The sequence below is a fragment of the Siphateles boraxobius genome, unplaced genomic scaffold, assembly GCF_051911475.1.
Source record: "Siphateles boraxobius isolate OS27281-9 unplaced genomic scaffold, OSU_SipBor_1 37, whole genome shotgun sequence".
NCBI classification, from domain to species: Eukaryota; Metazoa; Chordata; class Actinopteri; order Cypriniformes; family Leuciscidae; genus Siphateles; species Siphateles boraxobius.
Genome location: NW_027508997.1, coordinates 2,235,849 through 2,261,692, shown reverse-complemented (window position 1 = coordinate 2,261,692; position 25,844 = coordinate 2,235,849). Strand labels below are relative to the sequence as shown.

At 38.6% G+C, this 25,844-nt stretch overlaps 1 protein-coding gene across 1 annotated transcript; it reads right to left on the bottom strand.

Annotated features, from left to right (window-relative positions):
- Positions 1-221: 221 nt before the first annotated feature.
- btaf1 (BTAF1 RNA polymerase II, B-TFIID transcription factor-associated) lies at positions 222-24,339 on the bottom strand. Its single transcript, XM_077196953.1, has 38 exons — positions 23,962-24,339; positions 21,817-21,940; positions 18,134-18,248; positions 17,735-17,881; positions 16,953-17,152; positions 16,638-16,765; positions 15,922-16,051; positions 15,751-15,819; positions 14,972-15,061; positions 14,796-14,891; positions 14,413-14,589; positions 13,902-14,042; positions 13,509-13,633; positions 13,268-13,388; positions 12,974-13,078; positions 12,740-12,889; positions 11,982-12,124; positions 11,722-11,896; positions 11,445-11,648; positions 10,301-10,736; positions 9,687-9,874; positions 9,433-9,586; positions 9,210-9,319; positions 8,915-9,116; positions 7,823-7,971; positions 7,507-7,659; positions 7,300-7,421; positions 7,038-7,205; positions 6,871-6,948; positions 6,643-6,772; positions 4,303-4,444; positions 4,064-4,194; positions 3,621-3,746; positions 3,384-3,536; positions 2,111-2,322; positions 1,861-2,020; positions 1,141-1,311; positions 222-1,011 (listed from the first exon to the last, which is right to left on the bottom strand). Exons 1-38 carry the CDS (start codon positions 23,973-23,975, stop codon positions 865-867), a joined length of 5,586 nt encoding a protein of 1,861 aa, XP_077053068.1. The 5' UTR covers positions 23,976-24,339; the 3' UTR covers positions 222-864.
- Between the last annotated feature and the right edge of the window lie 1,505 nt (positions 24,340-25,844).

Genomic DNA, 25,844 nt, shown 5'->3' with positions numbered 1-25,844 from the left:
ACACCCACACGCTGTTGTATTAGTGGACAGTAGTTTTAATTTATGGCCCAAATTGAACAAAAAAATAACCAAATGGATTTTTGTGTTGCCATTTTAAGCCTTAATTTTTTTTTTATACATGCACCCCAGTCTACTCTGTACAACATACTGTACTTCATTATATCTGGTTTAGCTGTTCATTCACACATTTCTCATACATGTAAACCGACACAGACAAGACATTTTAAAGAGAGCTCATTAGAATTTATTAAAATTCTACCAGCTTACCCAAAAAAGGCAAATAACAGAAATATTTACAGTTCTATTTTTTTTTTCCTTTTAAAACTCTACAATGTTTCCAAGGCCGATGTCCTGCTGCTCTTCTAGCTGTACTTAAAGATCTCAGTCAGTGCATGTTAGACATTTCTGATGAAGCAGAAGCTACAAGCCCTTCATTACCCTACAGAAGTTAGTCAAGCGCCTCCTAGTGGCCTGGATGAACCATAACAGTCATTCTATACGATGGTGGAAGCGTTTCAGTGCGTCCAGTCCTTGTCTCACCAAATCTCTTCATTCAATTCTGGAATACTGTCATCATGGATACTGATAGTGCCTTCTGGAAATCCTGAGGTTCAAATATTGTCATTCGTACAACACTCAGCTTTATAAGATTAGCTTTAAGACTTCCTCCAGTGCCACATTAAAAACGGACAGTTTTAGATCTCAAATCATGAGCGAATTGTAAGAACCTTCAGGAAGAGCTGTAAGACTGTGACGAGCATTAGACTGGAGTGTTTAAGGCTGATAGCTACAGTGCTTGTGCACGTCCCTCCATTGTCGCACAACAAAACCCAAGTCTTCTGATTGATGGAAGTTGAACTGGGCTCATTTAAGGGAGTGTATGAAACTGTCCAGGTCGTATTCATTCTCGTACAGCTGCTGGTCCCACAGGTCGCCCAGTCCATCCAGAACGGACTTCATGCTGGTTTTACCAGAGGACGATGCACCCACCTCGCTCTTCACTGCTTCATCCTGAACATCAACACAAAAGCATCCGTATGAATTGTCATTGTTAATGTTTATGCAGATTTGCATGTGGGAAAAAAAAGCATTTAGAGCAGCATTGCTTCATGGGAAGGTGTTTTCTCTGTAAGCACTGACCTTGTCCAGTGTGAAGAGGTTCAGCAGCTGTTCTGTGCCCATACTCTGCAGACTGGCGTTCTCTTGGCTGATGACTGTATTCGCAATGGTCATCTTAAATTTCTGCAGACCCATGATCTTTTCCTCCAGTGTGCCTCGTGTGATGAGACGGTACACATTCACCACACGTTTCTGAAACAAACACGCAATCGTTTTATGGATGCAAATGGCTGTTCACATATTTCTTTTACCGAAACACCAAAAACTGCATTTAATCAAATTTCTTTGACTTTTCCTGCCATTGTCAGAATTTTCCAGCTTTCTGTGCTTTCACTGTCATATGGTAGGGGGCGCTATTACACTGCTAAAAGAAAATCTCCGGATCAAAACACAGGCGCAAATGGAACAGAAACGAGCAATAAAAGCATAGCTCATGTTTGTAGTAGTCTTTAAAAACAAAATAAATTCTATGATATCTCATTTAAATTAAAAACAACTGCTCATCCTTCATATGTGTAACATCTTTACTTGGATCATGATTCAAATTCTGTGGCTGCTTCTATTACAAGCCAAACTGGCCTAAAAAAAAAAAACCTTATATCTGCCTATTTGCTTTAAATACAAATCAGCAATTGGAATCGCTGCGTCCCTAATTTCCGACCGAATGGTGTTGGTTTCCGAAAATTTTAGTCCATTAATAAATATTGATGTGGTTTTACGAAAACAGTAACCCTTCCCTACCTGTCCTATTCTGTGAGCTCGGTCCATGGCCTGCAAGTCTCTCATGGGGTTCCAGTCGTGCTCCACAAACACCACAGTATCTGCCCCGGTCAGATTCAATCCCAGTCCACCCACATGGGTAGTGAGCAGCAGAACGTCGATGGACGGGTCATTATTGAACCTGTAGAAGGAAAAGGACCACATACAGTGACCCAAATGGAACTGCCTTCGAGGTTAAATATTTTCAGAGTAGTTAGTGTGGCCGTCTCACCTGGAGACAATGGAGTGTCTGAGGCCGGCCTGAACGCCTCCGTCCAGCCTGAGGTAGGAGATGGTGGGCAGCTGTGTTTTGAGCAGGTCCTGCTCCACGATGTCCAGCATGCTCTTCAGTTGGCAGAAGATCAGAACGCGGTGCTGGGCCACCACAGCCTCTGTGCAGCCATCAGACGCTCCAGATGAACCCAGTCCACAGTCCAACAGCAGCTACAACACGAAACACAACAAAAATACTTGCACATTTTGTTTGTACTATACACAAATGACATTTATTAATGACAATGAAAATGAGGGAGGACACCATTGGATATTGATTTAAAACAAAAAGTATGAATTGCATTGCTATCTTCTAACGATTCAAATTGATTCACAACGTTTTTTTCTAAATGTTTGTTAATAACATGATGTTGGATCAAAGATGTTGTGAGCAGTGCAGCACACGGACTGTGTCGAGCTACACTGATCACTCTTCAATGATGGAAAAGACATGTGCGTGCTCATGCTGTGAGAGGCAAACATGAAAGGCTGATTGTCGGCGGCGTCTCAGTCTCCATCGGGCTAGAGTAAAATAACTTGATTGCAAGGTGTGTAATTTAAATTGCCTGTAGTTACTGTTAATGTAGATAAAGTAGTTTGCACATGAAGGTACCTCACTAAACTAATTTCGAACAGGTAAATGGTTTTGAGCCACTGGTTTAGATCACCTATTTCTGTGAAGTATCCAGTAGAAAATTTGGTTTAAAGTTTCGCTTGAATTGAAATGTATGCATATATTGAATCGAAATTAGATTCAAAATCAAGAATCACCGTAATCGAATAGTGACAAGAATCAATTTTAATCAAATCGTGAGATTCCAAAAGATTCCCAACCCTACTGTCTGATATTGATGATATATATCCAAACCACAAAAATTGCCCGATATTGATCATTTAAAACAAAAAGCAAAAGCCAAAAAACAAAAATCATGGGCTGATATGATTAAAAAAACTAATTGCATATTTTAAAAGCAAAACCATAATCAAAAAACCCTCCAAACAATTAATATTGATGACATTGGTTATTAATGCACACACCATATTGTGTGATATTTATTTGAAAAAAAAAAATGAAAAAAGACAGAAAGAAACCCAAAAACTTGCTCTTGGCTGATAGTGATGATTAAAAAAAAAATGTAATTATATATATATATTCATATGACAAACTAATATGGATGATTTAAGAAACACTAATATGATCTGTTTTGGCAGTGCAGATGTGTGGGCGGCACCTGTTTGAGGGCTGAGAGTTTGGGGGCGTGCTGAATGTCTCTGAGGTTGGAGTGTTGGCTGCTCAGCTGTTCTGTGATGTGTTTGTACTCTGGGTGTTGAGGGGTCAGCACCAGTGCCGGGTGATTACACAGCTTCCTCAGATACTGCAGAGCCTGAAAACGCCAACACAACAACATTACAGACTGTTAGACTGAGAGGAGGATATTCTTCCTCTTATATGACTTCCTGAGATCAACCTGGAAGACATGTCCGGTGGCCTTTAGTTTGGGTTTCTCTTCTTCCTCTTGTGTAGACGTAGTTGAGATTACATCATCCACGTCCACCTTTGCGCGAGACTTTGCAAAGTCCTCGTACAGTTGAACCTGAATAGGCAAAGGTGAGAACCAGAGCGATGTCATCAATTTTACTACCGCTATTTATTCATTTATTAAATAAATTCTTTATTTCATATTAACAGAAGTCAAGTCACCTTTATTTATATAGCGCTTTTTACAATACAGATTGTTTCAAAGCAAGAATTTGAAACAAAGCTGGTGGGTTTTTTTTTTATTGTGCATGGTGCACTTTGGCTTTTAGTAGAAGTTTGTAGCACTGCAGTACAGCTTTCCCCTCTGACACTCAAATGACTAAATCTAGCTGTAAACCGGATTTCTTTAACCACATCCTGTGTGTTTTGTACCTGTAGAGGACTGAGGTTGCAGTAGTAATCTTGTATGATCTTGGGTGGCAGATCTTGAAGCACATCATCCTTCATTCTCCTCAGGAGGAAGGGCAGAACCTGTCTATGGAGTGCTTCCATTGCCAGCACTCCTGAAAAACACACAAACACATTATTTTAGACTAAAAAGATAACTATTAAAATGGCTTTAAGAAATGCATTAAAAAAAAAAATACAATTTATGTAGCAATAAATCACACCTGCTTCCTGCTCGCGTGAGGAACTTTTAGCATCTCGACTGGCAAGGATGGGCTTCCCATAGCGGGCAGCAAACTGACGTTCAGTACCAAGAAAGCCTGGCATCAGGAAGTCAAAGAGAGACCACAACTCCAGAACATTGTTCTATAGACCAAAAAAACAACAACAACAGAAGGACAGTTTGTCAAAATCAAGCTTCATGTTGGAAAAATATGAAAGGTACATTATTGAATTAAAATCTTAATTTCTTTTTTTTATTGTACTATTCCAAATTTCAGACAAGTAAAGACATTAAAGAGATCAAACGTTTTAGTAAAGACATCTATAATGTTAAAAAAAAATTCTATTTCAAATAAATGTTGTTCTTCAAAATTCAGCTTTGCATCACAGGAATAAATTACATTTTCAAATAATAAAATAGAAAAGTCAATTTAAATCAATATTTCATTATATCATGGTATTTGCTGTAGTTTTGATCAAATAAATACAGCCTTGATAATAGGGCTGTAACAATACACCAAACCCACGATTCGATTCGTATCACGATTTTTGACCCACGATTCGATTCGTATCGCGATTCTATCACGGGGGCGGGGCTTGAGGGGGCGGGGCTTGAGGGGGCGGGGCTTGTGGTGAAAAAAAGAGATTTTGAGAGAAGAAAAAAAATACCGGTATTTTTATTAAATAACATTAGGAAAAACCTGTATAATCTAAACACCAAAGAACAATAATAACTATGCAAATTATTATACTATACGGCAGTGTAGGCTGCTGCTTTTGGGCTGTGTTCTGTACTCCAACTAAATTGATTTCGGGATGGTGCCGTAATATGCATCTGCATGTTGGACGTGTTGCCGGTCAATTGAGGATTAATTTAATGCACTTTCTGAGAATTTATATTTCAAGTTTTGGCTGCAAATTTCACGTCCATAATGCTGAAATTGCCAAATTTTAAATAATTTATCCTCAACTAGTTTTGTGGTGTAGGTCTACGTAGGCTATTTTATAATGTTAACTTCAAATAATACTAATAGTAATTTAAAGATGTGGTAGTTCTCATGGGCCTAAGGGGAGGGGAGGGGGGAGGGGGGGGGGATTTTATTTGTTTGAGGGGAGAAAGGGGGGGCATTTTTTCCAAACAAAATTATTACATTTATCTTGCCTAAATGTTTGCGCTCATTGCATTTTTACAATGGGGTAATAGCCTATTGTTGTTAAGAATTTACACATCACAAGGAAGCTTGATTTAAATTGTTTAATTAAATTGAAAAAAGTAGCACAAATAAATACAATAGAATAAAGATACAAATAAAGACAATTAAAGAGAAAAGTTTTTGAATAGGTCTAACACTAGTATTTATATACAGATACTGAATAAAGTAATCAAATGGAAAATAACACTGGGTAGTATTTTAGTCCTGAATAAATTAAATACATAGGCTATTAATCCTGATTCCTTTAACTTAAAGCCATCTTTTGTTGTTTTGACAACAAAATTAATGACTGACACATATGGCTGCCGTCACTTTAAGAGCTAGTGCACGGATCCTGTGTTCATTATACTGGCATGCGTTTTATGTTTATTAAAGACAAAACCGACTATAGCCTATTTAGAGTATAGCCTACTCATAAAGACCGAAATTGCCAATTTTGCGTGTTAAAGCAATATAATCCGCGAAAAATAGTTACTAGCCAGCTGTTTTTGAGGCGGATTTTCTATGAATGTGCGCATAGAAAATAATCTCAGAGAGCGCGCGAGCACTGATTAGTTTAAAATCGCTTGAATGTTTAAACTGGTAAGACTTAAAAAGACTTCAGTCACGATGCACTGCTGGCCCGATTGTGCAAGTGAATATTCCGTCATGTCCCGACCTTACAGTCTATGGTCCCGACTCCAAAACGCGAGTGTGTATTATCGCCGCAGCGCTTGATGCCTGCCTTGCAAAAAACATTATGAGAAGAGATAGAAGACGCGCGGCACCGCTGAACACTCACGCTGTTTGTGAAATTGCGTCTGGAAGATAGTTGTTAAAAGAATGATTTTATTTTATTATCCGTGTGGATTACGATTGCGGGAATTTCCCACATTATAAATGGGAGACCTGCGGGAATGATTAGAATTATGCGCAATACCCGCGCCGAAATTCGAGCCCTGGTTCTGGACAGGAAGGATAACTCTGGGAGTTGGAAGGGGTGTGATCGCGATTCTGCCTTCTCACATCGCGATACAGGATCGTGGACCTGCGTATCGCGATTTCGATTTTATATCGCGTATCGTTACAGCCCTACTTGATAAGCATTAGACATATTTTGAACAGTAGTGTATAGATGGCACTTCTCACCTGAATGGGCGTTCCTGAGAGAATTATCCTGTAGTTGGCAGATAACTGCTTGATCGCTTTGGAGAGTTTGGTCTTTCCATTTTTAATGACGTGACCCTCATCAAGGATACAGTAATTAAATTTAATATCCCTGTATGGGAGAAACAGCATATAATTATTAAAGCTTTCCTTCACCCCCACTGTATATGAAGTCTGTGAATGATAAACAAGTAAATGTCGAGTTGTTACCTGAAAAACTCAATGTCATTCCTAACGACATCATACGAGGCAACAATGAGATTGTGTTTCTTCACCTGGTGCTGCAACCTGCATAAAATGAAACAAAAAAAGAATAGGAAATGCATGTATGATTTTCTGTCAATATTCATTTAACAAACAGTTTCTTATGATCATACCGTGCTCTTTCAGTGGGGGGGCCAGTATAGTGCAGAGGATTCAGATACTCTTTAGAGCAAAACTTCCCAACCTCATCCACCCAGTGGCCTGTCAGGGTGGGGGGACACACCACTATGGAGGGCAAATGGCAACAGTCAGGAGCCTTTGTCCTGGTGAACTCCTGAGCCCTACACACACACAACAATATTATTCGGCAAATAAAGTCTTGCTTTTTAACCCATAATGTAGCACTATGAAGGATGAAGTTGATCTGGAGTGTACCTGAGGAAATGATCGCCAGCCAGAATACAGATGGACTGCAAGGTTTTACCCAGACCCATATCATCACACAAGATCCCGTGAAGCTTGTACTTGTTTAAAAATGCCAGCCAGTTGACACCATCCTACACAAGAGCACAGAAATTCTTTAAGAAAGAAACTCTTAAAAAGCAAAGATTTAAAATGACCAGCGATAAATGCAGTTTATACCTGCTGGTATTTCCTGAGCTCTGCTTTGATGGGCACAGGAATCTTGTAATTTTCCAGTTTCCTTCCATCCAGCAGCTGCTCGAGGAAGTGTCGTTCTCTGGCCTTCTGCCGAATTAGATCTTCAGACATTGACGGTGGGTCTGGGATTCCAGCCTGAAAGGAATGAAAAAAAGACTAAGACAAAAAGGAAAACAGCTGCACAGAAGTTATGCAACAAGCATCCTGCCCATACTGAGAACCCTCTACAGAACGCCTTGCATCATTAGCAACTATGAAAAGCATGAATGCTAAACTGTGCTGGTTACAGATCTCTCACCTCAAGAGGAAGCAGTCGGATCAGAGTAGCAAAGCATTGCGTGGCCATGAATCGCACGCTGTCACAGGGGTCACTCATGCGGCCCAACACAGGGACCACCAACAGCACAATGTAGGGCACAATATCCACATCCAACTGTTCCATCACACCTGGACAACTTGCTCAGGGAAAATATTTGTGTTCTGTACACATTTTAAATGTTTGTACACTACAAAAAATGTTTGGGGTTGGTATGATTTTATGTTTTTGAAGTCTCTTTTGCTCACAAAGGAGGCATTTATTTAATTGAATGCAGTAAAAAGTATTCTTATTTAATACATTTTAAAAGTAATTTATTCTTGTGATGGCAAAGCTGAATTTTCAGCAGTCTAGTGTCACATGATCCTTTGGAAATCATTCTAATATGCCGATTTGCTGCCCAAGAAATATCAATGTTGAAACAGTTGTGCTGATTAATGTCGTTGTGGAAACAAATTTCTCAGGATTTTTTGATGAATAAAATGTTCAAAAAAATCTTTAACAGTACTGTCTTTACGGTTACTTTTGATCAATTTCATTTTGACTTAAAACTTTTATTCAGCAAGGGCACATTTATTTCTAGAGCACATTTAGTTGCCTTAAAGGGATAGTTCACCCAAAATGGAAAATTCTGTTATCATTTACTCATCCTCATGTCAAATCCATAAGTCTTTTGTTCATCTTCGGAACACAAATAAAGATATTTTTTTATAAAATCAGGGAGATTTCAGTCCGTCTATTGAAAGTCTATTCACCCCAAACTCTAATACAAAAAATATTTGAGCTTCAGCAACAGGTTTTTTCTCAAGCAAGTATGGTTGAGCTTCTGTTTATGTTCGGTGATTATATGATGAAGAGATTTAATTAAGGCTTTTATATAAACATTAAAGCCATCATATCACTTCAAAAGACTTAAAATAAAATAAAAATCTTAGACACCATACTTTTGAACTGTACTGCATGCATGTCTTACTCAAATTATAATACATCCTAAATTAAGTTTAACACCTTGGTGAAATACAAAAACATTTATAATACAAGAAAACAGCTAGATTTTCATGTGACCGAGGATACAGGCCATAGCTTCGATGGCTCCCTCCTGCTTGGTGTTGTCGTCAATAGCACCCAACCAGGGAAGCACATGTTCCAGAAACACATTCATGGTCTCCATAGTAGCGATCTTGCTGAGCACGCCCACACCGCGAGCGGCCATGTGACGCACGGCTGTGTATGGATGCTGCAGACAGGTGCAAAGGAGAGGCAGCTGCTCCATCAACTGCAGGTATAGAGACAACAGGAGACTAGCTGTAATTTCCAGTGTTCATGCAGTTTGAAGCAAGACGTTCTTGAAAGCTGTACGTGTACATACTACAGGGATGAGCTCTTGGGACATGGCTCCTGCGGTGACCTCCAGCACCTGCAGAGAGTTCACAAGCTCCTGAGCAATCGAATCTCCCTGCTTCAACAACTGGCTGGAATCTGCAACAAACACGGACACAAAGTGAGAAGGTTAACAAACATTCATCTGAATCATAACGAGCTTTTCCAACACAAGTCACTTTACTCAAACTCCACTGAAACATTAAGATTACCAAATTCCTGAGCATTCAGCGCATTTCTCAGCGGAACGGTCATGAACTCCCACAGATATGGCAATGATTTTGTCAACTCCTGACCGAAATGCCTGGCAACTGTCATCAAGCAGAACTCTGCACCTCTCCTTTGGATAAGACATGGCTTCTTGCTCTTAGAATTAAGGATTAAGAAGTTAGAATTACACAGACTGTTAGCATCAGTCATGAGATCACTGAAGAGGAAACCGTGACGCTACTAATCACAACAATACCTCGTCTGTTTCTGTAGTAATGCTGCCTCCGAGGGGCAGGTCATTGTTGGTGTTGGTTTTGGGGGCTTTGGGTGTGGGTCCCCTCTTACTGGTGATGGCAAAAGCTGCTTTCTGATGCCGGTAAAGAGTGATGATGCCCTTTGTCTTGTTCACCATATGATGCATTGCATCCTTCTCTGCCACAGACCCTGCAGGACAGATTAAATACACGAATCTAAAACCCATGAAACAATCGAGCTTACATTTTAAATTAAAAGCCAACATTCAAATTAAATAGGATGAACTGGAAAGATGCCAATATAAATGAACAAATTACTATAAAATAAGGAAAGAAACAATCTATAGAAATAAAGTTCACGTTTTAAAAATGTATTTTCCATATATTTTTATATACTAAAATATTTTAGTACATTTTTCAATTTTCAAGATTGTCCATTTTTATAATACATGTAAGTAACAATAATAAAATTACAATAGCAGAATATTTTTTTTATAAATTGTCAATAAATCCATTCATACAATTTCCTAAACAACTTACCCACAAATTCATTCTGCTATAGTTTCATAAATAAGGGCGGCCAATGAAAATGTGAATGTTATGGTGTTCCTCTCACCTTTACTGCTCTCTTGTATTGCTGGAGTGCTGGCTGGCGGGACAGGACAGGCAGCACTAGGGGTGAGCATTGGATCTACACACACCGAGCTGCAGAGATTCTTCACGATCTTGGCGTTAGGACAGGGAGATCTGGTAGAGCACAGCTGCAGCAGACGAGCGATGTTGGAGGCTGCGTAACCCTGAACGAGTATGTTCTCTTCGCGGCGGGCGGCCTCCATCAGGGGCCTGACCAAAGGATTGAGTTTATCCGGCAGCATGGCCAGTCCCACCACAGCGCAGGCAGTGAAAGTATGAACTCTCAGCTGCAGCTGCTGCCATTCAGCGCTGGTCTCGCACACAGTGGAATGAGCTTGCAGCCTCTTGCCGTCCAAAGGCTGGAACTGACGTGACTTGAGGTTCAGAGAGGAGGTGCATTCTGAGAAGATGGTGGTCACCTAGAGAAAATAAGGGGATGAATAAGAAGCCATTTTGGAGACATTAATCCAAAGTGGCATACAGTACACGTATAGGTTCTTATGAGCTGCCTTGCCATCTGCTGCCTTCTAAGTAAGGGTCAAAACTGAAATGGATACGATTTCTTTGAGATTAATCCTAAAGCATTTTGGAATGGCTTTTTCCAAAGGACACATGGTTTTGCATCCATCTATACCACTTGTATAAATACAAAATACTACTACTACAAATAATAACAATCATCAGTTATTATATTTATTAATTAATTGTATTATGATATATTAATATAGTACATTATACATTATTAATATTATAGTATCTTCTATAATTACATTATAATACATTTAGATATTACACGTTTAAATTATTATAAGTTATTATATAATACAATATTACTAATGATTATTACAATAATTGAAATTGCTATATTAATATATTTTTTAACATTGTAATTATAAAAAGAAAACCTCACATATTTAATTATATTAATATAGCAAATTATATATAATTGTTTATAATTATTATTGTACAATTATTAATATTGTAATTATAATACATTTATATATTACACTTAAGTTATTATATAATAAACCATTTTTATTATTAATGTTTAAGTCCAGAATGGACCTCATAAAAAGATAACAGCAGAATGCTCTAGAACTTGAGTTCTTTAAGCATCTTTTACTTACCAGCTCATTGGCCTGATCAATGGTGAACACAGCGGAGTTGATTCGTTCTCCCACGTCAATCTGGGCGTCAGCCAGCAGTGCTATGAGTTGCTTGCATTCGTTCTGCATGCGAGTAAAAGGAATGGCGATCTCATCATAGTAGAGTTGTTCTGAGAGGATGGTCAGCAATCGGGGCTGAACCACGCTGGATAACAGCTCACACTCCTGTGTGATGCAGGACAGCATGTCATGAACATGTTTAAAAAGAAACTTAAAAGTGACCCTCTCCCATTCTCACCTTCTGAAGGCCTGCCCACTCACAGATCACCATAGAAACAGCAATCCGCTGCAGGGCTGATTTGGAATTGAGATGGAATAGTAGAAGTTGAGCTAGAGACTCGGCAGGACGGAGTTCCTGAGAAGAGCTGTTCAACCGTGGGTCACATATACAATTGCACAGCACTCCCAAAAGCCTAGGAGGACACAAAGTAGTCAGACACAAATAAGACACAAAGAATCAGGAAAAAAAGTTTAAAGAATCCCTCCCCCCACACCCACTTTGCAGCCATTAGACGTGCACGTGTCGCCACATAGTCTCGTGTGGCAGGGTCTTCGGTAATGGTCTCCGCTCCACCGATGTATTCCTGGACCGTTTCCTTGACTTGAATAGATCCCTGCCGGGTCTTCCCAGAAGCCTTCTCCTGCGGATTAACAGAATGAGGTTCAAAGCAGATCTGTTTTTGAATGAGTGGGAAGTGTGAAGTTTGTAGGCTGGATTAGTCTCAGCCTCAGACAGCATGCCCACGGACCACCCACAGTCCGATCACTGACAGACTGATACATACTGCTCAGAAGAAAAAGAAAAAAAAAACTGAAAAGCACTTTCTCACTCTGGTGAGCTCTAATCTGAAGTGTAAAATCTGCTTTCTTTGAGTCATGTCTGTACTTACTACTTTTGGACAGGCAGAAAGTTTGTACATGTATACTACCGTTCAAAAGTTAGGAATCAAAGTTCAGTACAGAGTAATATTGTGAAATTATTACAGTTTAAAATAAATGTTTTATACTTTAAAATATAATCGTGTTCCTGTGATGGCAAATATGAATTTTCAGCATAATTAATCCAGTCTTCAGGGTCACAGTGTCTAATATGATGATTTGGTGCTCAAGTAACATGTCGTCTTATTATCACCATTTGTTGAAAACAGTAGTGATTAATTTATCAATTTAGTGCACCCTTGCTCAAAAGTATTAATTTCTTAATGATAATGATAGACTGAAATTACTGGTTAAGAAATGTTGACCTCCACCCTCACCTTTAAGCGGGCTTTCACTTCCAACAGCATGTTAGGGTCTATTGGGATGTGTGGCGCTTGCATCATCAAGCAGAGCCAGGCACCCATCCAAGGACAGCTGGCCGCCACCACATACTGCTGCGGCGCCTGTCGCAACAACTCCACCCACACCTAGAAAAACATCAACATATTAATAAACTAATTTACATACCAATCAGACAAAACATTCAGAGAGAGGAACAGAGTGGGCACCACCTTCTGTATCAGCTCTAGGATCTCTTGGTTGCTCTCCAGGATGCAGGACTGAAAGATGTACCTTAACATGTCCTGCATGATGGGATTCAGCCACACTGCACAACTCTAAAGGCAAAAATTTTAAATCACAACAGGAAACAGGAAAGATTAAATACTTGAAACTGAAGATGTTAAATACTGCATATTTTTACTGTGCAACCCTAGTTAAAAAGACATCTACTTTTATGTAAATCATTGCTACACGCTAATCCTTCCTGTAAAGGTGTGCGTCTGACTTTACACAAAATATCCAACCTGGTCAGCTTTTGAAAGCAGCGTGTAGAGTGTTTCTAGGGCGGCCCGACGAACAGAAGCAATGGTATGTCTGAGGAACGGCCACACTCGAGGAACCAACACTGTCAGAGACTGTTGCGAGCTGGGGGAAAAAAAAAAAAAAAGGGAAAAAAAGGGTTTTAGGTTCCCATTGACCAATTTCATGAAAAGTGGTGTTAATAGCAATTAAGATGAGCTCCTTTCAGATTTAAAGAGATCTAACCTGCACTGGCGGACCTGTGGGTAAGTGAGCAAAGACGACAGAAGGGTCATGATGCTGTTAGTTGAGGCTGTTAGATCGTCCAGCTCCAGCAGAGCATTCCACAGTGTGTCCACGATGAAGGGAACCTATTCAGCACACACAGGGGATATAGATATACATATATACATATAGATATAAATTGCTGTGAATAAGTGCTAGATGTAAGACTGGCTTAAATGTGTTGGAAAATTGATTTCATGCATACTGTCAGTGAAAGACCGACTGGCCTATATTTGACTATTTAAAGATTATCGCATCTGATAAGACAACATGCCCTCTCTTTCTCTCATATATCAATTGAAATCAGATATATCTGGACTGCCTGTCAAAAACAAATGAACTTTGAGCTCAGACCTTAGCAGGCTGTAACTGAACCAATCCATCCACCACAGGGATCAAAGCTGCAGCTGCCACAGCACGAACATCATCATCCAGATCCCGCAGGCCTTCTGTAATGGCAGGAAGAACCCGGGGCAGGAGCGCTGCGATTAAATCCTAAGGGTCAGCAAGGTGTGAAGGTCAATCAAAGGCTAAAGACTACAACATGAATGCCACTTTAAATCTCAGCAATACAAAAAAGGTGTGCACATTCCAAATCTTAATTGGGGGGTTAGGTGCAGAGCAAAAAGACGACAATCATAGAGGTGAGAAGTGTAATATCCGGACACGAGTTTACAGCTCCAAAAACATATTCATAAACCGTGCAACTTTTCGTACATCAGGTCGAACTAACTCCATAAGGGTGTTGTGCCTGCTAAACGTTGTGCTGTTTATGAATATGTTTTAGGAGCTGTAAATTCACATGCGGATATAACTCTTCTTACCACTTTAAATCTCAGTCGATAAGGATGAGCGATTTCTTCACCTGTCTGACAGCAAGAACATATTTGATGCCCAGCAGGCCTCCGTGTCGAACCTCCCATTGGTCTTCAGTTAGCAGCTTAAGCAGAATGTCTACAGTCATGGCAACGCCACTGTTTGCCATGTGCCTCAAGGCCACGCCAAGAGTCTGGGCACACGTCTCTCTGACAGGTGCAACCACCTGGACAGTTAAGAAAAGGAAATGTTTCAAGATGAAAACAAGAAAATGAAAGCTTGCTGCAAAAAATAAATAATATATATATATTTTTTAATGTAGTGACGCTGACTCACAATTGTGCAATTACAGGTTCAAATGGCAGTTTTTTGTCAGCCACTAGGGGGCAACAGGGCTACAGACACTAATAAACAAACTCAGAAGTTACAGACCTCATCTGATACAAAGTCTCCAAATCTGTCCAGAGCGAAGACGCACAAAAGCCGGATGACCAAATCCTCCAGCCACTCCTGGTGCTGTCGCTCCATCTGAGAATGTAGAAGGCATCAAACATCAGACACTGATTTTAAACTATGACAGTGAAAATGTGCAATCAGCTGGTGAATACCTGTTCTACTGTATTGCCAACAGTCTTTCCTCCACCAGCACCATGACACTTCAACACTTCCCTCAGGCCTGTGCCGGCACCGTGGCGAATCTAAACATGACAAATAAAAACTCAATGACCAACCACTACTCCTTTCACTGTAACCACACATACAAATAACTTCTGTTCACATGCAACTGCAAGCTGCATTTAAGATCATGTGTCTCAAAAAGCACAAGACCAGCAGGAATCAGTGTCTGATTGATGAAAAATCTAAACTTAAAATCAAATTGAAATGCTGCCTTGGCAACTAACTGAAAAAAAAAAAAAAGGTTTAAGGTCTAGTACTACAATAATTAAAACCAAAATAAAATATAAATATTTAAAAATAATTCAAAAATAAAAACTAATATGTGAAAATGATAAAGCACAAAATTATATATATATATATATATATATATATATATATATATGTATATATGCGAATTCATAATATTAATAAATATTATAATAATATACAAATAATACTAAAATAACACTGATAGGCATTACAGCGAGATATAAATCACTGCTCCATTTGAGATAAATTTCAGTCTCAACCAGGCCTCGGAGATTTACTAAATATTTGTGATATATTCACAACGATTTCACTGGCAATATAAAATTAAGTATTGTGAAATATAGCAATATTTGAATGCACTTTTAATTGGTCCATTAATTTTCAAAAACACTGAATCATTAGATTAGTTGTATGCTCTCCTCTTGTGGCCATTTCAGACCAAGTTTTTTTTTTTCAGTACCTCCCATGAGGGGTTGAAGAGGTCATTGCACAGTTCATCACAGAAGCTTTCCAGGGGCCATTCCTGAGTCTGTGAAACAAAAACAAATATTAGACAGACACAATAGGACACATTGATTGTGAACAGCTCAATGTGTGAAAGAAAAAGCAAGCATGTGTGCAAGTCTCACACCTCCTCAAATAAACTGGAGTTATCAGGGACATTATCAATTAAGAGTTTGCTGTCGGTTGCTGGCTGCTCAATGACTACATTTGTGGTTTTCCGTCGTTTCTCCTCTGGCTCTCCCTCAAAACTGTCATTGCTGTGGCAGAGGAACATAAGAGCAGTGGTCAGACTGACCGTCTTAAAAGTCAACGTGAAACACTGTTTATAGGGCTGGGAGTCTTCAGGCACATCACGACCCGATTCTAAAAATGATTCATCTAATGCATCTAGGGGTGCAAATCTTTGACATGTGGAGGTGGCTGCGTAAACCATAAAAGTTGTTCTAGAATAAGTCTGCTCTCACCCACTAACAGAAACATAAAAATTAGGTATGATAACCTAGTATCTTTGTGAAAATTCAATGCTGCAGAGCGACCTTAAACCCTCAGCCTACAATACTTTCCGTGGCTCTGCACAAGAATCAACTTTCAAGTGTGTGTCCTACATTTGCAATTCCTGTATACATACAGGATCCATAAAAATTGCTTGGTTTTGTGCCGTCTTGAAGAGGTTGCAAAATATAGCATGTGCAGCCTCTGTGTCCGTGGCCGTTAAAACTCTTATGAAAGCGGTTATACCCAAAATTGCTAATAGTACAGGGTAAATTGTCAATTTTGATTTTATGTTGGGGTTGGCATTTAAAATCAAGGAATAAAAGGAGATACAGATGTATTTAGCATTACCTCTTCTCATTAGGATCCATGTCTCTGGATCTCTGCTTTGCCACCAGTTTCGCCATCCTCTTGGCCTTGTTCTTCTGTCGATTGCTCATGCCTGGACGAAACTGTGAATCTATGAGCTCTGCAGCTGGCTAAAGAAGAGAACACAAACCTGAACATTTTAATATTCTTATAAGTGGCCCGATTAGACCCGGAATCAGGGCTGGACGAAATTAAATAATCACAATATAGTTGCAATGATTTATGCCCAGTCACCTTCTCCTGTAATTAAACTTTTGTAGAATATGATTAAGGTAAGAAATTCACAGCACAACTCACCATATGGTTGCGTGAGAAGTGACAGCTCAGGCTTTTACCAGGCTGTGTTCTGTTGGTACCGGAGGCACAAGCGTCCTCCAGGTCCTCATCATTAAAAAGCTCCTCAGTGTCCATGCCGATCGCAGCGCCCATATCCAATCCCAACTTCTTCTGCAACTGCTTTCTCTGCCGGGCCAAACGCTCTTTGGGATCAGTCTCACCTAAAGAACAGAATGCAATCATGACTCAGAATGGCAAAACCAACAAGGGTGTTCTATGTGTGCGCTTAATGGTTCAAGTCAAAACAATCTATGATACTCTGGTCTCTACATATTACCCATTTTATTGTCCACCAGGTATAGATCACAATCGCTTGCATAGAAACGTAATAGTACCCATCAGTGAGGTATCGTTCAGGTTCATAGCACAAATGGTGCAGAGTAAAGTAAACGCAAGTTTAATATGAAATGTAAAATAAAGGAGTACATGGATAAAAAACATTTCTAAACAAATTTCTTCCATACAGATATGCAAATAAATGCAGACTTATCACCTGCATCTCTTATCCAATTCTAGGACAATTTCAAATGAACAATGCTTAAATTTCCTTATAAGTCAAATTCAAGGGTATTATATCTCTTTCCTGTAGTTATCTTGCATTTGACAAAATTGATGTCTGCGGCACAAAAGATGCAGGGCGAGTTACACAGCAAAATTTGAACAAACTCCAAAGTATTAACAATAATAATAACGACAAAAAAAGTTACAAGGCTGCAGTTAACACACGCCAGATCTAATCCTACCTGACTTGTCATCTTGCACCTCAAACTCCACTCCTGCAGAGCCAAGCAGCGACGCTCCGTGCTTGAGCAGACGGGAGATATCAAACCTGTAGAAACTCAGCCTGTCTGAAGAGATGTCCTCTGGAGACATATCTTCTGGACACACCTCTGAGAAGAACAACACATTAAAGCTCTCGCTCAGCTCAAGACACACATTAGACAGAAACTTAAGACTTGTTAGCTTTTAAAGTTCCATGTGGCATTACCACTGCAAGATCAAATTGGAGTTGTTTGAATTTGACTGCATTGATCAAGTGTATAAATAGTTATGGCAGCAATGTGCCTTCCTGTAAAAAAAAACAAAAACAAAAAAACCCAATCCAATTCTCCAGTAATGCAATCTAGGAATGCTCATCTCACCGTCTTTTGGCTTTGGAGTTGGGTTCCATTCCGGAATATTCTTCACTATGGCTTCAACAGCCTGTCCAGCTGCGATTCGCGTATCCCAGTTTGGACTCCTCAAGAATGTTAAAACCTATTAAGGCCGGAGGAAGGGAAAACAGATCAATAATCAGATTCGGAAGGGTTGTATTTCAGGTTTGTTCACATGCACCACACATTAGGCAAATAAGCACTTCCAAACCTTTACCGTAATTATGTTAAGAAATATCTCTAACCTCTCTTTTTCAACCCTCTACACACCTTGGCAATAGAATTTGCCATTGGCTAGTACATTTTTTAGAGACTGATAAACACACACACATATATATGATTCCACCAAATCAGCTTAAATTTGTAAAATGGCACATCTTTTTGAATATCTAAACATACACTTAAAATCAGTCAATCAAGCATTATATTATATGATAATCAAGCACCATTTAATGGTAGAACTTTAGAAATTAGAACTAAAACTTGTTAACCATGTATGAACGCATATTTGTCATTTTAACTGAACTTAGGACTGTTGGTGGCGTTTAAGATTTTGTTGGTCATGCAGTGTTTCTTTAAAAAAAATAGATCATAGTAATAGATAAATGTTAATTATTTTTAAAAGATAATACTACTGATTCTACTACTAATTATTATTATTATTATTATTACAACAACAACAATATACATACAATGCACTAAGGATTGATGAGCTGCTGGGTTCATGAATATTAAAATCACGTTGCCAGCGTTCACATCATTTACATGCAGCGCGTCGTTCCTGCGTGGTATATAAGGCTCTCTCTCCCTCAGAGGCTGCGTATACACTTGGCATTAACATGTGATCACCGCGATCCAATCAAGCAGATCAGATCATAAGGCAATCAGGACACGGTCATTTACATCTGTCCACATCAAGTGGCTTCTACATCTGGATAACAGATCGGATCTCGCATTCCCGTGGGGAAAAAAGAAAAGAAAAAAAAGGATGGCTTCAGTCAGTGCAAAGTCGACCTGAAAAGGTTGGTTTTCTTTTACAAATCTCGCAAAATGAGGAGGCTGCAAGTCCAAATAATGTGGACAGATGCCATAATGGAAACAGTATAGAGGAAACGTATGGGTCTGAGAACGTTGAATGCACAAAATGCACATTCTTCACTGAAAATTTATGGTGCTGCACCATTTAGTGCTAAAAGACACACCGGATTGTAAGATATCAAAGAAAACCAAGTACAAAAACTATGCACCATGGTGGACAATTATGTAAACAAGTTAAAAATTTAGTAACATGGTATACATCTCAAAGTACCATGATAATACCATTTGATTACACCACATCATATTTTGTAAGAGGATATAACCATTCTTTAAAGGTGCAGAAATGCTAGAAAATGTAAATCACCTAAACAAACAATTTTGTGAATATTTGCTAAGATGTCTGTTCTGTGTGTGTGCTGAAATAAAATATTGTGTTTGTACATAGCCCTGGCTGTCCACTTTGCAAAACAAAGTGGATCGGACCGATCCACGGAGCACCAAAACACCTTGTAGCCTATCAGCACTAGTAGGGGGTGAATCCAAAGAGGAAATGGTCAGACGAACATAATTAAAAGACCGGTTGCAATCAAGCAAGAGCTCCAGAGCTGGAGAGAAGGGCAGAAAGGCCTGAAAATGGACACAGAGGTTGCTTGTTTGTTTCTGTTCAATATGTGAGTAACACTGGTTTTGCTGATTCACAGAACCAAGATTTGCTGTTGTTCACAGCGGATTCATCCATACTTCACAAGCTGTCTGATGTTAGTGGGTGCCTGTGTTGCATAGCATGTTTGTTATTTTGGGGGCGGAGCAATAAGGGAGTGGTGCATTTGTTTAAGGGTCAATTTCAAATATTAACAGGGTTTCTCAGAAATCCTTTACTCCACCTTTATTTTTTATTTGCAGGTCTAAATCTTGGCTCAATTGTGATTTGTTTTTCAAACCCAAGCTTCATCTCTACACTAGCATTTTGCAAGTGATGAAATTAAGCCCATTTGTTCAGACAGACGGGCAGTATCTACAACAGTTGCTATAGTAATGATGCAAGCATCAGCATGATGCCAAAATACTTTCTCATACAATACATCCACTGTCAGTATAGAAAGAGAACGGGACATTTTGCTTTTGTTCATGTCTAACTAGTGCAAATTTTAAACAAACAAAATTTGATATATATATATATATATTAGGGCTGTCAAAATAATGCGTTCATTTCGATTAATTAATCTGAGAAGAAATAACGCGTTAAAAAAAATAACGCAGATTAATCCATTCCGTTTTGACCTTTGCGGAGCCGTTCTAGCATTCGTGTAAAAAGAAGGAGGGAGACAAGAACGCGCTGCTTGGATCATTGTTTGGAACATTTACTTATAACAAACGGAGTTCGTCAAACTCTAAAGTACCACATCAATGCAAAGCATCCAGGAGTGTGTGCGTGAGTCGGCGAGTGTGTCTGAGAGAAAGCGCGCTTGTGTGAGTGTGTGTTGTAACTTTTCACGCGCTCTCACGTCACAACCATTTTCTCACGCACAGAAAAATCGCGCACCAAAGAGAGGACACGGAAACAGACAAGACAGAGCACGTTACTTATGATATTAAAAAAATCTCAGCTCTCAGATTCTGTTAATTTTATTACGAAAATCAAACAATACCGTTTTGGCATTTGTAAATGTGAAATGACTGATCCCTATAGCGGCACGTGAACCAATCATCTCTAGCTAATAGTAAATAAACACGAATGACCAATGTTGAAAGATACAGTAGGGCAGCCTAAAACTTACCGAAATGTATATTGTAAGTTACCTCAGGAAAGCCATTTCATGACCATATAGCATGTTATAGTTGGATAAAAAAAGAGCTATAGAGAGTATTTTTCAAAATGTATGTAGCCTACTAGTATATTACGTATGGATTATATTTTTACTTAGCCTATATCAAAGTTGTTATTTGTAATAAACACGCATTATATTTAATTTGAGCTATTTTTAACCTTAAATACTACCAGCTGATATGACTCTGTATTTTTACAGCATTGGGTGAGATTTTTTTTTTCTTGAGAAAAATGAATGCCTATCTTGTGTACCTAATATTTACCGTGTACCGTGAAATTTGTGTCAAGCAATAATAATAAAAACGTAGCTTACCAGAAATTGTACCATGTAAACATTGTAAGATTGTGTATGCGATTAATTTAGATTAATTAATTACAGAGTATGTAATTAATTAGATTAAAAATTTTAGTCGATTGACAGCCCTAATATATATATATATATATATACACACACACATACATGGTTCGTTGTAATTTTAATGCATTTTTTTTACATTTACATTTAAAAGCATCTGCTAAATAATTGCCTTATCCACAGCGATTCACGGTAGTGTTTTGACATCAAATATTAGAGCATTGTGAGCAACAGATGGCAAACATGCTATCTGGAATGCTAGGAAAGACATTATTCCTGTACAAATACAAACATATGCTATAGTACAACAATACAGACGTGTTCCTCTGCATATTTGAACCATTTTATGAGTTTAACGCATCTTTTTGCTGTTCAAATTACAAACTACTAAATTAGCCTTTTTTTTTTTGGTATTTCTTTCGTTGGTCTGAACAAATCCTAAACACTCACCTTTGATAGCAGGTTATTAAGCTCATGTGGGTGAAGCTTAACAACATCTCCCAGCTGCTGAGCAGCTGCTTTACGGGTAACAGGAGTCGTTCCTGTGTCCAATAAGATAAATAGACGTTCCAACCTGTATAAATAAAAATAAATTAAATATAACTAAATTTAGATGGTCACACTAGACTGTTCATATAAAATTTATTTTATCACTGCAAAAGTCTCATGGCACAGTTCACCCAAAAATGAAAATTCTGTCATTAATTACTCACCCTCATGTCATTCCAAACCCGTAAGACCTTTGTTCATCTTCAGAGCACAAAATTAAGATATTTTTGATGAAATCCAAGAGCTTTCTGACCCCCTATAGACTGCAATGCTATTACCACTTTCAACCTTAATTTTAAGAAGCAACAAGAATAATTTGTGCGTACCAAAAAAAAGTGTGTGTGTGTGTGGGGGGGGGAGGGGGCGGGGGGGGGGGGGGGGGGGGGTCAGAAAGCATCCAAGATTTCACAAAAAAATCATCTTAATTTGTGTTCCAAAGATGAACAAAGGTCTTGCGGGTTTGAAACGACATGAGAGTGAGTAATTAATGACAAAAGTTTCCTTTTTGGGTGAATTAACCCTTGGCAATTTAAATATTCATGCTAATGAAGATGCAAAAGGCAACTCAATTCTTTAGCGTACTTGTTACCAAATCGCACGCCCAAAAATCTGCGTCTCAGAGGGCATGCAAGAGCTGAATTGAGCTCTTTCACATCTTCTTGCACTTGAACAAACTTATTCAAACAAAATTATTTTAACATAGTCAGTTATATCTTAAGTGAATGCAAACAATTGAGGATGAAAATGCATGTTTATCAGTATATTGGATCTGTGCAGGTCTTGAAGTGACAGCAGCCTAATATTCCTGCTGTTTTAAATGTTATTCAAACAACAAAAGGCAAAGAACAATCACTCACTTCCCTGAATAAATTCTGTTACCTTAATAAGGATTATGGGATATGGCTGGTAAAATATATTTATGGCCAGTACATTATTTTAAGTCACTTAAGAAATTGGCATGTGTGGCAAATGTTAGTTGAAGCTATCAACTATATAAACTAACTTCACAACTTACTTTCACTCATATAGCAAAATATTTTCTTCTTGCTGTGCAAATGCATTTATATACTTCATATTCTTCCATCTCTTAATCATTGTCATTAGAAAGAAATTAATCGCGCTGCTCACAAGATGCAAATCGCAATTTCTCTGTTTCAAGGCATGTGACAGGCTGTTCGCAACTGATGTGCACAAATTCCCTGAACTCAGGATCAAAGCCTGAGTTGACAGTGACAGTTGATGATTAGCATGGTACCAACAAAGCCCGACTAGGTTGGATTGGTTTGTAAACTCAAAACTAATCCCGTAACTCTGAGCCCATGGATAGCATGACATTTGTCTATTAACTTTATTATAAGTAATAACCGGTCACGTGATAAACGTGACGCCGCCCATGGGAGTGGGTGAGACTCATTTTAATTAATTTCATTATGTCAAAAAAATGATTACCACAAAACTACATATAAGGGTAAAACATGACAACCTAGCAACTTCCCCCACACCATCCTGTCAGACACGTTATATAACAGCACATTAACTGCATCAACTGAAGGGATGGATTAGGAGTAACGATTGCTGTATTCAGTTTGTGAATGTTAACCATGTCTTTACCTCACTGACAGTGCCCAACCCGGAGAGGGATGACACTGCGTGGGGTTAGTCCACTAATCACCCGTGGATTTGCACATTAGCCGAAGATTTACCAGGATAAAGTAGAATCATTATGGCAGACCACAAACTATTTCAGTTGGATTCATAACGCATATGAATTATAACACAAAACACTACCTATATACGATATAGGCTACAGCATGAGATAACACAATTTGACAGGTTACATATTGACCTGTGCGTGCGGGAGGTTAAATTGCTTCTCCAGTAAGTTAGCTGTGAGGAATTACCTTAAACGTTACTTATTTAAAAAGAATATTGAACGTTGTATCTATAATGTAACGTTAACGTTATATTATATAAGTATTAAGAATTAGAATATTCAACTGTAGACACATTTGCCAGCTGCAAATCAACCATAATCCCCTAACTCACCTTGAAACAGCCATATGCGCTGTTCGGGTGCCCGGGCTGGGATCCCGGCGCGGGGTTCGGGCTCGGGCTCGGGATCAGGTTCGGGCTCGCGCTGCTGCTGACCGTCGCGTGCGTGGAAAGGCCCGATCTCTCGCACACTACTTCAAAATCGGAACGCTATCTTATTCAATATTTCCCACAGCGCCCGAAGACGCCGAATAACACCTACGCCAGCGTACAGATTGATTTAGCCCTCCGCACTACCCCGAAAACGGTATTTTAATCGAATAAACGGGGGAAAATAATTTTGTTGGTCACAAAAGAGAAGCCAGGCGGCTGGTTTTATATGAGGAGCCATCTTGCATTTATTCCTTCATCCATGGTAGGCGCGCTGTGATTGGTTACATGGGCTCCGGCTGACCAATCACAACGCACTTTTCAAAAGGAAGCACACAGGACAGGGAAAAAAATATATGGTCCGGAAACACGAATTTTTAATCTCCTTTTCAGTAGAAATATTTTCAAGTTATTTTTATACTTGTAATTATTCAAAATTCATATTTGAGACATTTAATAAAATATTTTTTAATAAATGACATTGATCTGTTACACTGACTTAGTAGTATCACTAAAATTACTTTATGGAGAAATTCACTTGCACAAAGACAAACATCGACTTAAAGATGTTTTACGACTCATTGAGTACTCTGATCACTAGTGAAAAAGAACATCTCTTTTAGAATCACTCATATCACAAATGTTCGCATATAAACTAATCATATTTATTTATTGCTTAAGAAAATCTGAATTATTTCCCCTGAGAAACTTTCTTGGATTTGATGTGTGTGGAAATTTTTACAATTCATTTCATAATACATTTCTTAATACCTTATTCATTAATAAGTTATCTAAATATTGCAACAAAACATTTAAATGTTCTCTCACTTTTTATTATTAAGCGTAAAACACGACCATTAACTCATTGGATATTCCATACATTTGATATCGGATATCGAGGCTATCGAGTGTAGCCTGTAGCCTGTTAGTTGAGCAGTTTTGTGAATTTGTGTAGTAACCATAGACTGTAAAAAAAGAAAAAGTAACTCGTCTGGTGGTTGATGCTGGTTTCTCTGTTTGTTTTGCCTCCCTCTCGCGGTGAGCCAGAGTATGTTCATTTAGCTAGTGAATTCTAAAGTTGAGCTTTGTAATAGTATGATGATTAAAGAATCACTGAGACTGAGACATACAATATATTTAGTTTATGCTTGAAAAATCAATGTTTTATGTAAGGAACTACACAGGAAAACTGACGACTTGCAACAATCCAACATCTCATGAAGCCGTAAACTGTTGATACAATGGGTGATGACTGGCCTCATTATTGTAGTAGCCTATTTTAAAGAATATTATGCTATATATTCTACAACAAGCAGCACTGAGAACCATGAAGGATTGATGCCAAAAATATATGTTATATAAAATCCAATACTGAAGAAACTTTGCTTCATTCCCTGACATTGGTTGTTTTAAAATGCAGGAAGATAAATGCTTAATTACAGTATTAGCTTCACGTCACATTAAAATAAGCCCATGGGTGCTTCAGATTGTCAGTTTTGGAGATTTTTACTTTCAGATTATTTATTATATGGATGCATATGAAAAATAAATGTGCCCTTTTCATCAGTGCACTATTTTGTATTAAATCCTCTCATATCTCATTTGCCTTGAAAGCTATACTTCCATTTCAATTGTTGCTGGTTTTCTACATTCATTCACCAAAGGCTCCTCGTCAGTTTCCAAAAATGAATTTAAAATATGCTCCAAATTCGGTGTGTGTGTGTGTGTGTGTGTGTGTGTGTGTGTGTGTGTGTGTGCGTGCGTGCGTGCGTGTGTGCGTCTGTATT